General features: G+C 34.2%; 1 protein-coding gene across 1 annotated transcript; it reads left to right on the forward strand.

The window, feature by feature from the left end:
* Nucleotides 1-10,916: 10,916 nt before the first annotated feature.
* LOC133302704 (ethylene-response factor C3-like) lies at nt 10,917-11,456 on the forward strand. Its single transcript, XM_061502517.1, has one exon. It carries the CDS (start codon nt 10,917-10,919, stop codon nt 11,454-11,456), a length of 540 nt encoding a protein of 179 aa, XP_061358501.1.
* The last annotated feature ends 2,092 nt before the right edge of the window (nt 11,457-13,548 follow it).

Below are 13,548 nucleotides of genomic sequence, written 5' to 3' on the forward strand. Positions count from 1 at the left end.
TAACTATTCTGCTTCTGAGTTTCAATTACTTAAGACAACAATTAAAACCCTAAAATTATTTCAAACCTGTCTTGCCTTGTACCGAAGCTTATTAGTTGAGATTGCAAGGTGGTAAACATGCACACGGGATAACCAATATTTATGCACTTGTACCTGGTAATAACCTTGACCACGATGGTCGTAACTGACGGTTTGAATTCAAACTTCTATGAATTTTAATATATGTATTAAGATTCCTAGATTTAATACATAATGGATTATATTAGTTTTATTTACTGCGCTGAAGTTGACATAACTTATAGTATAGGAATAAACAATTAACAACGATAGGTTCATGCATGAAGAGTGCGGTCTCACTTAATTGTTATGTTGTTGCTCTCGTGCTCGCTTACGTCACGACGATGCGCCAATTGTCCAATTGCAATGTCCCGTAGCTGAAATGCCATACTTTATACTTGATTGGGCAAGACTCTCTCCCATTAATGTAAAATTATTTGCGTCACAATGGATAGTGGCAAGACGCGCGTCATCTTTAACCTTATGAATAACAATGAAATCAATAATATTAAGGTTGATTTAAGTGTTTCGGGATTTAGGGGTCATATCAATATAATAGTGAATTAGTGAGTCAATAGTATTCACGTATTTATAAGGTTTGAAATGTCGCCGAGAATCAAGGGGAGATAAAGGGTACCGTGGCACAATAAAGCTGAAATTCATAACAGCAATGAAGGGCAATGCACATGTCTCTTCAACGGAAAAGAGAAATATTTATGGGAATTATTTTTGTTATGTAACATAACATAAAAGCAAACTTTCTACTCTCACAAAAGGAAGAGAGAGGAGAGAGAATAGGAAAAAGAGAAAAATTTAAAGTGGGTCCCATATAAAATTTGTGTGTGTAGGAAGATGGTTTTATGTTATGTAACATAATAAAAATAATCCCCAATATTTATAGAGGAAAAATATATCCTATTATGACTTATAATTGGGCCTTTTTTTTTTTTTTGGTAAACAAAATTGGGCCTAATTGTTTTGTCATATGAGGGCAAAAAAATTAAAATAATGCTTTTAAATAAAATAATTACGCATTTATTACAGTTTTGAGAATAATTACACATTTATTGCACAATGTGACACCCAAAAGGGCCGTCATACTTGTGCCCTATATATACCCCCATTTTTACCATTTCATTTCTCACTCTTACCTCTCTCTAACCATAGATTGTGCTCCCGATCGAACACGAAAATTTTTGTAGCGAAGCTCTGCCAACTTAGGTAAGTTTGTAATACCTGCTATGTACAAGTTTAAATTACAGTGCTACCTTGCAAACATGTTAGGATTTATCGTATATTAGAGACTTAGAACATTATGATAGTAACTTAGAACATTATGATAGTAACTTAGAAAATTTTGTACCATGCTATGAATGTTGTAATGATTTAGTAATTTTTTTGTTATGTAGTTATTATTATTAATATTTAATTATGCATTGGGGTTTAGCGTATTAATTAGTGATTTAGAAAATAGTGATAGTGACTTCGTAAATTTTGTATGATGTTATTAATGTTGGAGTGTATTGAATAATTTTGTAGTCAGTTAGGTGTTATTATTAGTACATATTTATGAAATTATTAGTGACTTAGGGTTAAGTATTATGTCAGTATGATTTAATTTGTGTCCGACGTTTTATTATTATTTAATTACAAATAAATGATTGTACTACGTATTAATATTATTTCATTAATTTCGATTATAGTAAAAATGTAGGGTTTATGCTTAATATTTTTGATAATAAATTAGGGCATTGCTTAATTAATTTGTACATAAAATGTGTTGTTACATGTGATTAATTTCAATGTTGTTTTATATTATATAGTTTAGGGTCATGGCTGATTCATCATCATCTTCGGTTCTGCATCGGATCCAGAGCCTACTGATCCTAGCATGTACATCATACCTGGGCCTTATAGATGGGACATCCTTCGTAAGAGGACGCAGAGTGCCCATATTTCACAGCGAGTGTGGAATACGGAGCATGTGAGGAAACTGAAGACCAGGCGTGGGAAACCACAGGGGGGCACCTACCGGCGCTATTCCAGAGGTGGTCATAGACTACCTCACACAGGCAGGATTTATACATGTTGCCCGGATGCGACATATCCAGGTATGCAATTTACGGCATTTTGTATTTATGTGATTATTCAATACCATTCGTTAACATGTGATAATTGTATAATTTATTTCAGATTGATGCCTCATTAATTAGTGCTCTGGTCGAGAGGTGGAGACTAGAGGCACATACTTTCCACATAACCCAAGGTGAGATGACTATCACCTTGCAGGATATGGCCGGCATATTAGGATTGCCGGCTGATGGCATTGTCGTTACCGGATCTACATCCGAGGATTGGCCCGCTGTTTGTGCTGTTGTTTTTGGCGCGGTTCCACTGGCCAGTGAGTTCAATCATTCAGGTGACCTCCGCATCTCATTCTTGGATCGGTTATATACTCGGTTATATATTTCGCAAAGGCGCACATTGCCCGTATGCTGGGTGTTGGTTGCTGGCGGACAAGTCTGGAGGTAGCAATATCGGTTGTCGGCTAGTCCCGTTGCTTGAGGGAGGATTTGATGAGATTGGCCGTTTTAGCTGGGGATCTGCGGTTCTGGCACACTTGTTCAGGAATTTGTGCGAGTGAACAGATGCCGATCGATCTGACATGGGTGGTTGCCATATTCTTCTACAGATTTAGGCATGGATACGATTCCCACCCATTGCTCCACCCCTTCTTTATCATTTTGTGTGTAGGTGGTGTGGCAACCATATTTCGATTATCAGTGGCTGGACGTGACTCCACAACAGCAGTATCTTTAGCTTGCTGTCACACCCCTTATTTACTTCCATACCGTAGATGCATGTGAACCGGATAGGTGCATGCGGCAGTTTGGTCTGGATCAACCCATCCCAGATGTGAGCAGGAAGTTGAAAGGGATCCATGATCATACTCTGCGGGGGAAGGTTGCCGCGAACTGGAGGCGTAAGCTTCGTCCTTGGATTGAAAGATGGCAGCCCATGGCGCAGCATATCGTTGTGCCCCTTTCATTACTAGGGTTGATGTCACCTAACCATGAGTACATGGAGTGGTACAGAGCGAGGGGAAAGAGATACATTTCTCGGAGGGCAGCAAAGATTGGACGAATGGTGAGTTTATGACAAATTTTAGCAAACATAATTATTTTACATTTGCTTGACATTGCTTACACATTTTTATATACAGATTGACGGTCTAGAGATGTTGTATCATGCAACAACTACGGAGGAGTTTCCTCGCTTCGGCTTAGAGTATATCCATGAGGAGATTGGCAGGATTATTGACATGTTTCGGGAGAATTCAAGGGTGGATGAGCCTGGACCTGAGGCACCCCCAGTCCAGACACAGCCTGATTCGCAGTTGTCCCTGGAGGTTCACTGTAATAGACAGGAGGGACGTGGATTAGAACGTACCCGTGAGCGAGTTGCAGTTGTCCCTGTTCCCATAATGGCACCGAGACCAGTGGTCGAGACTCAGGGATAGTTCAGACCTCCAGTCATTGGGATTACTTACGGGTCACAACCGATGTATCATCACGGATCCCAGGATTCGGGTGGACCTAGCCAGCCGGAGTCTCAGCACCCATACATGGATTCACAGGAGCCAGTTTTCCAGGCTAGTCCCATGGCTATGGCCGATCAGGCATACTCATAGCCTTCCTCACAGCCGTTTTCACAAGGACTTGATGCTGACGTGCCGGGTTGGTCTGTAGAGGATACTTATGACATGCGGGCACAACTAGGCCTTATCCCAGCTAGCCATGACAGTGAGGAGACTCTAGCCACGGACACCCTCAGTCAGGGATTCACGTCATCCCACATGCAGGGCAGTACTTCAGGCCATGTTTATGCACATTATCCAGGACAGTCTTCGAATATTGGAAGGACCGCACCGGCAGATGATTTCATGCGTGCGGCGATGGATGATTTCTAGACTCCACCACCACTGGCACATCAGGGCGACCCAGCATGGGACATACGTATCCAGCCAGATAGGGATGCACGTCATAGGCCATCGCCACCGTGGTCGTAGTTTCATTGCCATATAGGGATTTTTTGTATTAGTTATGACTTTATCATTATGATGTTATATTGTGGACTGTACATTATTATTTTATCTGGATTAATTGTCTTTAGTATTTATGTTTTGAACGTCAACATAATGCATGTATGATACAGGAACTAATCAAGACGAATTACCATACCTCCGCAATAACGTCCGCATCAAGCTGTCTATGTCCCTAGGAAATATGGTCATTTAAACAATTGTGATCTCCACCCCATCTCGTAATCTTCCAATTTTCACCAAACACTGGTTTGATCGCCCTAACGCGCCACAGGCAACCTTTATCATACGCACAACATTTCATGGATAACTTTGTAGGCGTGCTCTCAATTACAATTGCTTCTTGATGCTCCCTAATCAGGTTGTGCTTAAGTGCCATTTGGACATCTTTTTTTGTTGCAAATTCCTGGTTCACAAATAACTTGTCACCCAGTTGCCACGGACCTTGTATTGAACCCGATCCTGAAACCATACCATCAGTGTATGATTCTTGTTCGCTCCGATAACTCCAATCAATGTACGAATAATGCGGAATTTCTTCCCAAAAAGGAATAACAGTTTCGTCACCTGCATCTGATAATTAAAACTTTTTAATACAAACTTCCTAAATCAGGAATTAAATCAGGTATCTATTCAGGTATATACAAATTATATCAATTACCTTCATGATGATTACCTAATGGGGCAGATGCAACGTCATGCAACTGCGGCATTTGCACGACCACTGGTTCATGGTATACTGGGATTTGAGACGCACCCATCTCACCACCTTTCATCTTCTTCTGAAGCACTGGCATTCTCCTCCAGAAGACGTTCTTCCATTGCGATATTTTCATAATCATCGCCGTCGTCTTCATCGTGCATTTCCCAAGTTGGATCATTTTCATCTCCATCAGAAATGTTACCAACTGGAGACGCATGAGTGGCATACGAAGATGGAAGACGGGGAGAATTTAAATCAACTGACCTCACTGGTAATGGAACATTCTCCGCTGCGGCGATGTCGACAAACAACTCCAGAAAATCTGTCCTTGAAAAATTCTTCCATTGTCATCTCCACGTCTTCATCGTCGACCACTTGCAAACTAATGTATTTATCACATTGCCATAACCTTGCCGTGATCTGAGTGATACATTGGTTTCCTTGAAGACTTAACTTCTGCAGAATTCTCTGATGCAGTTCGCCAATGATTGCGTTGCGTTGGATTCGTGTCGGCCTTTTTTCACCTTCAAATATGACACCTCGTCGACCTTCTACCTTCCTACCATTGTAATATAACACAACACGAACAAAATTAGGATGTGAACTCATTCTTAAATAGAATAAGAAATAAAATTTAAATACTAAATTAAAGATAAAGGATTATGTATGTATGATGTTAGGAATTTTAGTAAAGAAGAGATATGAAGAGTGAGAGAAGAGGTGTGAAGAGTGAATAGAGTGGTAGGAGAATATATAGGGCTCAAGTGTGACGCCCCTGTTGGGCGTCACAGGTGACGCCCAAGAGGCGTCACATTGTGCAATAGATCCGTAATTATTCTTAAAAATGTAATAAATGCGTAATTATTTTATTAAAAAACATTAAATTAATTTTTTTGCCGTCATATGAGCCTCGTTCTAGTATGAGGCAACACATCATCGAGCATTAGGCATGTGGACATGGAACACTTTTTTAATGCTTCGGGAGCATCATACTCTCTTCTAAAAATAAAAAAATAAAAGAAATTGAGAGAAAATTATAAAAAAAATTGAAGAATTTAAATGAAATTACTTTTTTATATTTTGGGAAAAGGAGAATATCGAAAGTGAATAGTCCCGGAACACAATAAAAAAAATCTGTGGACATGCGAGATCATATGTAGTGAGAAGCATATATCTCACTTTAAGGGAGCATGTGTTTAACCCTGTATTAAGCCTAGTATCCGGCCCAGAAAGTTGGGCCTAGTGATCAGTTCAGAACAAAGTAATGTTCTAACTTTTTTCTAAACACATACACCCTCGGGTCGAGTTACATGGGCCGAGACAACACAAGCTTAAGAGCTAATAAGTCGAGATTCTAAACCGCAGACAGTATACCCTTCGGGTCGTGTTAAATCAGGCCCAATAAAACAAGCTCATAAGCTGAGTTTTTTTGTTTTTTTTAAAGGTTACAACAACTCACACTAACACACATCCTATTACACACACTTATATATATATATATATATATATATATATATGAAAAAAATATATATTATTTTAAATGAAATAAGTTGTGTAAAGTTTTATAAATATAAAGAGATGTGAATTTCATTGAAAATAAAAATACAAATCTTATAATTTTTGTACCTATAAAATAACATAACTTATATCATCCGAGCTGAATGACGTCAATCGCAATAGACATGTCACATGTGTACCCTTAGGCTGGTCTTCGTCAAGCTCAACGTGACAACTACATAGCTGGACTGGACATCCTTCAAGCGTGCATCACTATGACGCCAGCCTAACCTAATCAAATTAATAACAGACACCAAGGCAAGATACGATCATGTCCAAACCAAGGAGTACGTATGTATATGAAATGGCTCAACATTTTTTAATTATATTTCGAATAAATATACTTTATAACATAATAATTATCAATAATTTTATTATTGTTCTTGAAAAATGATTATTTATTAAATTTTGATATTTTTAATTAGTTAAACTATAAAATAATTCCATCTTAAAATATAATAACCATTTTGATTAAAAATAACTTTCACTGCAATGACTATCTATTGCACGGGGAATTTGTTCAAATAACTCTGCAAATTGAGATAATTATTCTGTTTTTCTTCCTCCACCCCGTTTCATTATTTTTATTTTAGAATGAAGGTGTTTAACAAACAATTTGTCTTGCACTTAGAAAATGGGAGGACGATGTGCCCTTCAACTAAAAATACCAAAGGTAAGTAGGTAACAATAAACAACAGTTACCATAAAAAAAAATTTCCAAAAAAAAGAAGACAAAATATCTAATAATAGTGGGTCACGTACGTTTCCTTGACCTTTGCTCCATTAAATATTAACTAATAATTAAGAAACCCAAACACCGACCAACAATAGAATATGTTCAAAATGTTTACCAAAAAAAAGAATATGTTCAAAATGCGGACGACGTGATTATCCCTATCTAAAATTAGCTGGTGGGATTCCCGAAAAAGGCCTACTACAACTGCAAGTTGCCATATTAGTGAATATCACTAAGCACAAGTGGTGCATTTCAAGATTTTATACTTAACAATAATTATTGCAATGCATGGGTATGATTAATTTAATAAGTGTGCTACTGTTTATGTGTTTGTTCTTCCTTTACGATTTTTAACAATACATCCCGGCGAGCCCACCCTATATTCTTTCTTATCATATACTTTATCATATTATTTTATTTCATTACATAGTTTAGGGAAAGTAATTGAATTACCAATACATGCAGTTTTATTATAAACTCATGAATTTGAAAGCCGTGATTTAATTTTATATGATGACATTCTCTTAGCTCAAATTTTATATTAATCGAAATTTGTTTTGCTAATAATTTAATTAAGGATATAATTTTCCCATGGACTTGATAATTAATTAGAAGAATTAATCAAATTCTTATATATTGTCTTAAATTTTACTTTTTTTGGTGTATTATACGGCGTTAAATTTTAAATTCATAGTTAATTAAGAAGAAGAAAAAAGCAAGTTATTACATTTTTCTTGAGTTCACGTAATTTAACAGCAAAACCGTATTTTATATTTAATTTAAAGTGGTGAAATTTGCAAGTCTTGACATTTTTCTTGAGTTCAATTAATAATAAGATAGTGCGTGGTTTCTCAACCAGAGACAAGTTTAAATTAAATCTATGTATACCGTAATTATATAATATATAATAGGGGTGTTCGCAGTCTGGATTGAATCTGTTTTGGAAGCAAAAATTATCTGATTCAATTCCTTCGGTTTGATCATATAATTATCCATTCGGTTTGAGTTTTTTTTCAAATCTGATCCGATCCAATCCAATTTTTTTTTGTTTGGATTGGATCGATTTTCGATTTTTTGAAAATCCTAAAATTTATTTCATGATTAGTGTGCAAATAACATTTCTTGTATATATTGGTTTTGTAATTTTTTTTTTGAAATACAAAAGCATTAGTAAACTATAATATAGTTTTTTTTTTGCAATGAGATACGAAGCTCTACAAAGATAAAATTTTATTGATGAGATGTGACTAGATTTTTTCTTGAGTTTAGTTGATGGGTTAATAAGTCTTGGATTTAGAAATTTTTAGAGGGAAAGACCCAATTAGGTAGAGAAAAATTAATATAATGGATCGGTTTGGATCAGATCGATTTTCATCAACTCATCCAAAAACCGATTCAATCCAATTAAAATTTGTGTTTTTTTTTTCGGTTTTCGATTTCTCGATTTTCAGTTTATTCGGTTATCGATTTTTCGGTTCGGTCACCGCGGTTTGAATCGGTTTGGATCGATTGATGAACACTCTTAATATATAACTCATATACGAATATATTTTTTGTATTTTAAAATTTTCTATTTAATAAGATGCTATGGAACATATATAGTACTTCAGTATTTCATTAATTATACACAAATGTGTCAGCCAATGCTATGTTTCTTATTAAATTGACTGTCATATGCATGGGCAATTTGGTGCAGCGAAGCTGAGTATCAGTTTCTTATCAAATCACTTATATTTCTCAACATTTCCGCTTATATATGATTCACTGGTGTGCATATCTAGGCAGGAGGGGTTGTTATGTTGTCGCTGCAGTTTTGACATTTTCTTTTTTGCACTTGATTTAAAAATGGGATATATTTTTCTTATGTTGTAGGAAAAAAATTACCTCATGTTGTAGAAACAAAAGTATAAGTGGGACCCACAGGTAAGAGAAAAAAGAAAAAAGAGTGGTGAGACCCAATCCATTTTTGTGTGTGTAGGAGAGTTATTTATCTCATGTAAAATAAGATAAACATAACCCTTTAAAAATATAACACAATTGCAAAGAACAAGAAAACTTCAGGGTCCAGCAGGAGTTGCTTCAACTTAAACAATTATTGGAGAACTAAAATTTTAAATATTTTAATGCAAACCTGATCTCCATAGATGGGGATGGGGTCAGGGAGCGTAGCCTAAATTTATGTTTAAATGAAAATCTTAATAATGTAAAAATATTTTATTTTTAAATTTAATATTAGAACATTGATTAGGAAGATTTAAAATATATATTTTTTATGGTTGAAGACTTAAATTTCTTGGAAGAAATGGAGAATAATTTGTTTGTATTTATATTATTTTAAGTAATTATTATTGAATCATTCGATTATTAGATTCAATATTATTTTTAAGTTACACTCTTCAATAAATATTTTAAATTGTGGGATTCTGTCGTCTTACCTTTCCATGTTTTCTTATTCTCAAGTAGTAAGTTTATAATAAACAAATTTTTGGGGCATAAGCAAATAATTTCTTGATATTATTATTTAAATCATTAAAATAAACATAATACTTTTGGAGCATGAAAAAATAATTTCTTAATTGGAATAGAAAAACCTTTTAAGGTAGGATAGTAACCCTCTTCATTCTATGGTACTTTGATAGTTTAACCCTTTTAAGCATGCATTTTAAACTTTCCCATTCCTTAATTGGTACAATATATCAATGCGAATATTATGATAAAACCAGACTAATGCTATTTTCTTAAATTTAATTATGATATATTATCATTATACAAAAAGGTTTATATTATTAGAGATGTAATAAAGTCATTCATTAAACATTTTAAACTTAAGATAATTGATTCTTGACATGCATTGTGATATAATAATATATTGTAACATTATTTAATATGTTTGACAATTATATAGATATCAATAGAATCAAAATTATTCAATTAGGTATCAATATAGGATTGAGTGACAGTGTAAAACTTTTACGTAATGCACTAAAATTAAACTCAACGTTCATCCCATCAATGAAATATCTGTCCTCAAAACAATTTTAATACTCAATTATTAAATTATTCAGTAGGGGGACAATGTGAGTTGTGCACACAGAATTAGAGGATAGCCAATTCCTTATTATCGTAACCTTGTAGGATATAATATTTACAGTAAATACACATTTCGATCCTCAAGCAAATTTTTTGATATTTGCTAGTAAATAAATAAGCTATTCGTGGTATATAAAAATTTCAAAGTAGACCCATTTTAGTCTTTTTGAAGGACTAATGTGAGTTTATTTTATTTTATTTTGTGAGGGACTATAATTTCAACTAAATGAGTCCATTTTGAATTTTTTAGGGACCACAAATAGCCTTTTTATTTGCTAGGGACTAAAGCGGGCATCTTGAAATTTGTTGAGGACCAAAAAAAGTATTTACTCTAATATTTATTTCCTAACACACATAAAAATACATGGGATCTATATTTTTTCTTTCTCTCTCTTCTCCTTACATGGATTTACATGGACCCCATTTATTAACGTGTAGGAAATAAATTTATTTTGTAAACATTAAATCCATAAATTAGAGATAAGAATATGAAGAAGAATCAAATACAAGCCCAATTATTCAAGAGGTGATAGAGAAAGTAATTAAGACCGAATCCACATCTAATAGTAATGAGTTCCTCTTTTTTCTGGCAAGAGCCCTCAGAAATTTTCTTGGAATCTCATCCAGGCAGTGGGGTTTATAATGTTTTCCAAGATTCTCTTTCATTCGACATGGTCGACTACTCTATAGATGATTTTCACCAGTCATCGATCAATGAGTGTGATACTGAAGCAAAGCAAATGGTGAGGTCTGAAGCCATAGAAGCAGAACAAGCTAACAAGGAAAAATCATATATAGGAGTCAGAAGAAGGCCATGGGGAAAATTTGCCGCTGAGATCAGAGATACAACAAGGCATGGCACACGGGTTTGGCTTGGAACTTTTGATAGTGCAGAAGAAGCTGCTTTAGCTTATGACCAAGCTGCATTTTCCATGAGAGGACCAACCACTGTGCTTAATTTTCCGGTTGAAAGAGTTCGAGAATCTTTGCAAGAGATGAAGTGTGGTTGCAGCGAAGGGAGTTCTCCTGCGTTAGCACTCAAGGAGAGACACCATATCCAACGAAAATTATCAGCAAAGGCTAAGAAAAGCAAAGGGAAACAGGAATCGGAGGCACCAAGTGTGTTGGTGCTAGAGGACATGGGAATTGAATATCTTGAGCAACTTCTGAGCATATCAGATCTAAGTACAAGTGTAAACACCGGCTTATGAGAATGATTCAAATTAGAAGAGGTTAAGAGTTTTAGAAATATAATAAATTCATTTGTGTATTTTTTTTTTTTAATAATTTAAAATGGTTTAAAATTTTCATCGTATGTAGTATCCACACTTCTAAATTCAATATGGGATATACACGGCAGAGACACATTGATGATGCAGTAATAGATCTTTAAGTATCTCATGGGAGTGCATCGACTCGTTGATCTTCAGCCAATATATTGAGTTTAGTGTTCTTCTTTGTCGTGTTGAGTTTTATATTCTTTAAGGTTTAGTTTCTTCTTAATCCTATCTTGTAAACATTTGTTGGGTTATGCTCTTATTACTTAAAAATCTTTTGGGTTTTAGTACATGAGAAGGGCCCAAAGAGACAAAAGGTTATGTTTCATTCTTATATATATTTACTTTAGTCACTTAGGGGTATATTGGATGAGGATTTTAAAAGATTTTTTTGAGCTAAAAAATCTTATAGATTTTAAAAGACTATTTAAAATTAGAGAGACTTTAAAGACTTTTTTAAAAGACTTTTTTTACAATCAAGATTTCATAAGATTGAATTTTAAAAGATTTTAATTGAATTTATAAGATTTGAAAGGATAATATGGATTTATAAGATTTTAAAAAATCATATGAATTTTTAACAAACATTCAAAATTACAAGAGTCAATAAAAAGGGAAAGGTTATACTTACAACCTATTTTTGTTTACAATATTTTACAACCATATCTTAATCGTTGATTTCCGTCAACCAACGGATATCATTCATTGCAAATTAAATATTAATTAATGAGTTTGATTTACGAAAATAATAACCGTTGATTGACGAAAATCAACGGTTGAGATATGATTGTAAAAGATTGTAAACAAAAATAGGTTGTAAGTATAATCTTTCCCATAAAAAAATAACAAAGAAAGGCAATGAAATTAATAAAAAAAGTAAAATCTAATACAATTTTCTCAATCAGTAAAACATCATATAATTTTTAACAAACGTTTAAAATTACTAAACAACAGCTTTTCACATATCTAATGGGTTAAAAATTATCTTCTTCATTTGGTATCAAAGTTATGCATATATGATTATAAGACCCAATTTTTTTAATTATAAAAATAATTCTAAATTTGCATATAAAACCTAAAGTTCATGATAAAATTTCGTTTAGAATTTTTTGCGATTGATCATGAAAATCTTAGGGTTTTGTTTTACGTGATGGGAGTTTTCTAACCATATATCATATGCATATTTTCATTGAATATTCTAAGAAAATTTCGAATATGAAATTTTGGTTTAATTACATGAAAGTTTAGAAAATTTCTCAAATTTTTTTCAATCGATGCATTGAAACCTTAAATTGCTTTAGGGCTTTTGAGAAATAAGCTTTTAGTTATCTATTGACACAAAAATTATTTGAAATCGTTTCCTATAGTGAAGAAATTTGAAACAGTGGCCAAAGTGCCACTGTTGGCAAAAAAAAACACCAAAATGCCACGCCAACAGTAAATTTTGCCAAAATGCCTCGTGGAATATTTCGCTACACTGTGTAGCGAAATATGTGTGCAAATAATTCGCTACACGGTGTAGCGAAATATGCCGCGCCAGAATGCACAGAACCAAAAATGCCACGTGTCAGACAGGGAGAATTTCGCTAGACTGTGTAGCGAAATTCTCCCTGTTTGACACGTGGCATTTTTTGTTCTGACGTGGCATATTTCGCTACACCGTGTAGCGAATTATTTGCACACGTATTTCGCTACACAGTGTAGCGAAATATGCCACGTGGCATTTTGACAAAATTTACTGTTGGCGTGGCATTTTGATTTTTTTTTTCAACAGTGGCACTTTGGCCACTGTTCCGAAGAAATTTCGTTCATGAATGTATTGTTACGAAATATAGGGTTCATATTATGAAAGTTTCAATCTTTCTTTAAATTGATTTTGTTTCATTAATGTAAAAAGAAAATTGGTTTGAGGGTTTTAGTTCCCCTGTTAATTTTTCACTGTTTTATGTTGTTTTTAATATAAAAATCAGACGTTTTTGTGTCAAGAAAAATCGTGACCCATAGCTTGAAAAATCACTTTTTAAAC

Source organism: Gastrolobium bilobum, unplaced genomic scaffold (assembly GCF_033153095.1).
Source record: "Gastrolobium bilobum isolate Gb01-03AN ecotype WA unplaced genomic scaffold, APGP_CSIRO_Gbil_v1 utg26114, whole genome shotgun sequence".
Lineage (NCBI taxonomy): Eukaryota > Viridiplantae > Streptophyta > Magnoliopsida > Fabales > Fabaceae > Gastrolobium > Gastrolobium bilobum.

What these genes read in the sequence shown, in the direction of transcription:
- LOC133302704 (XM_061502517.1), top strand. Translation starts at nt 10,917, where the DNA reads ATGGTCGACTACTCTATAGATGATTTTCACCAGTCATCGATCAATGAG.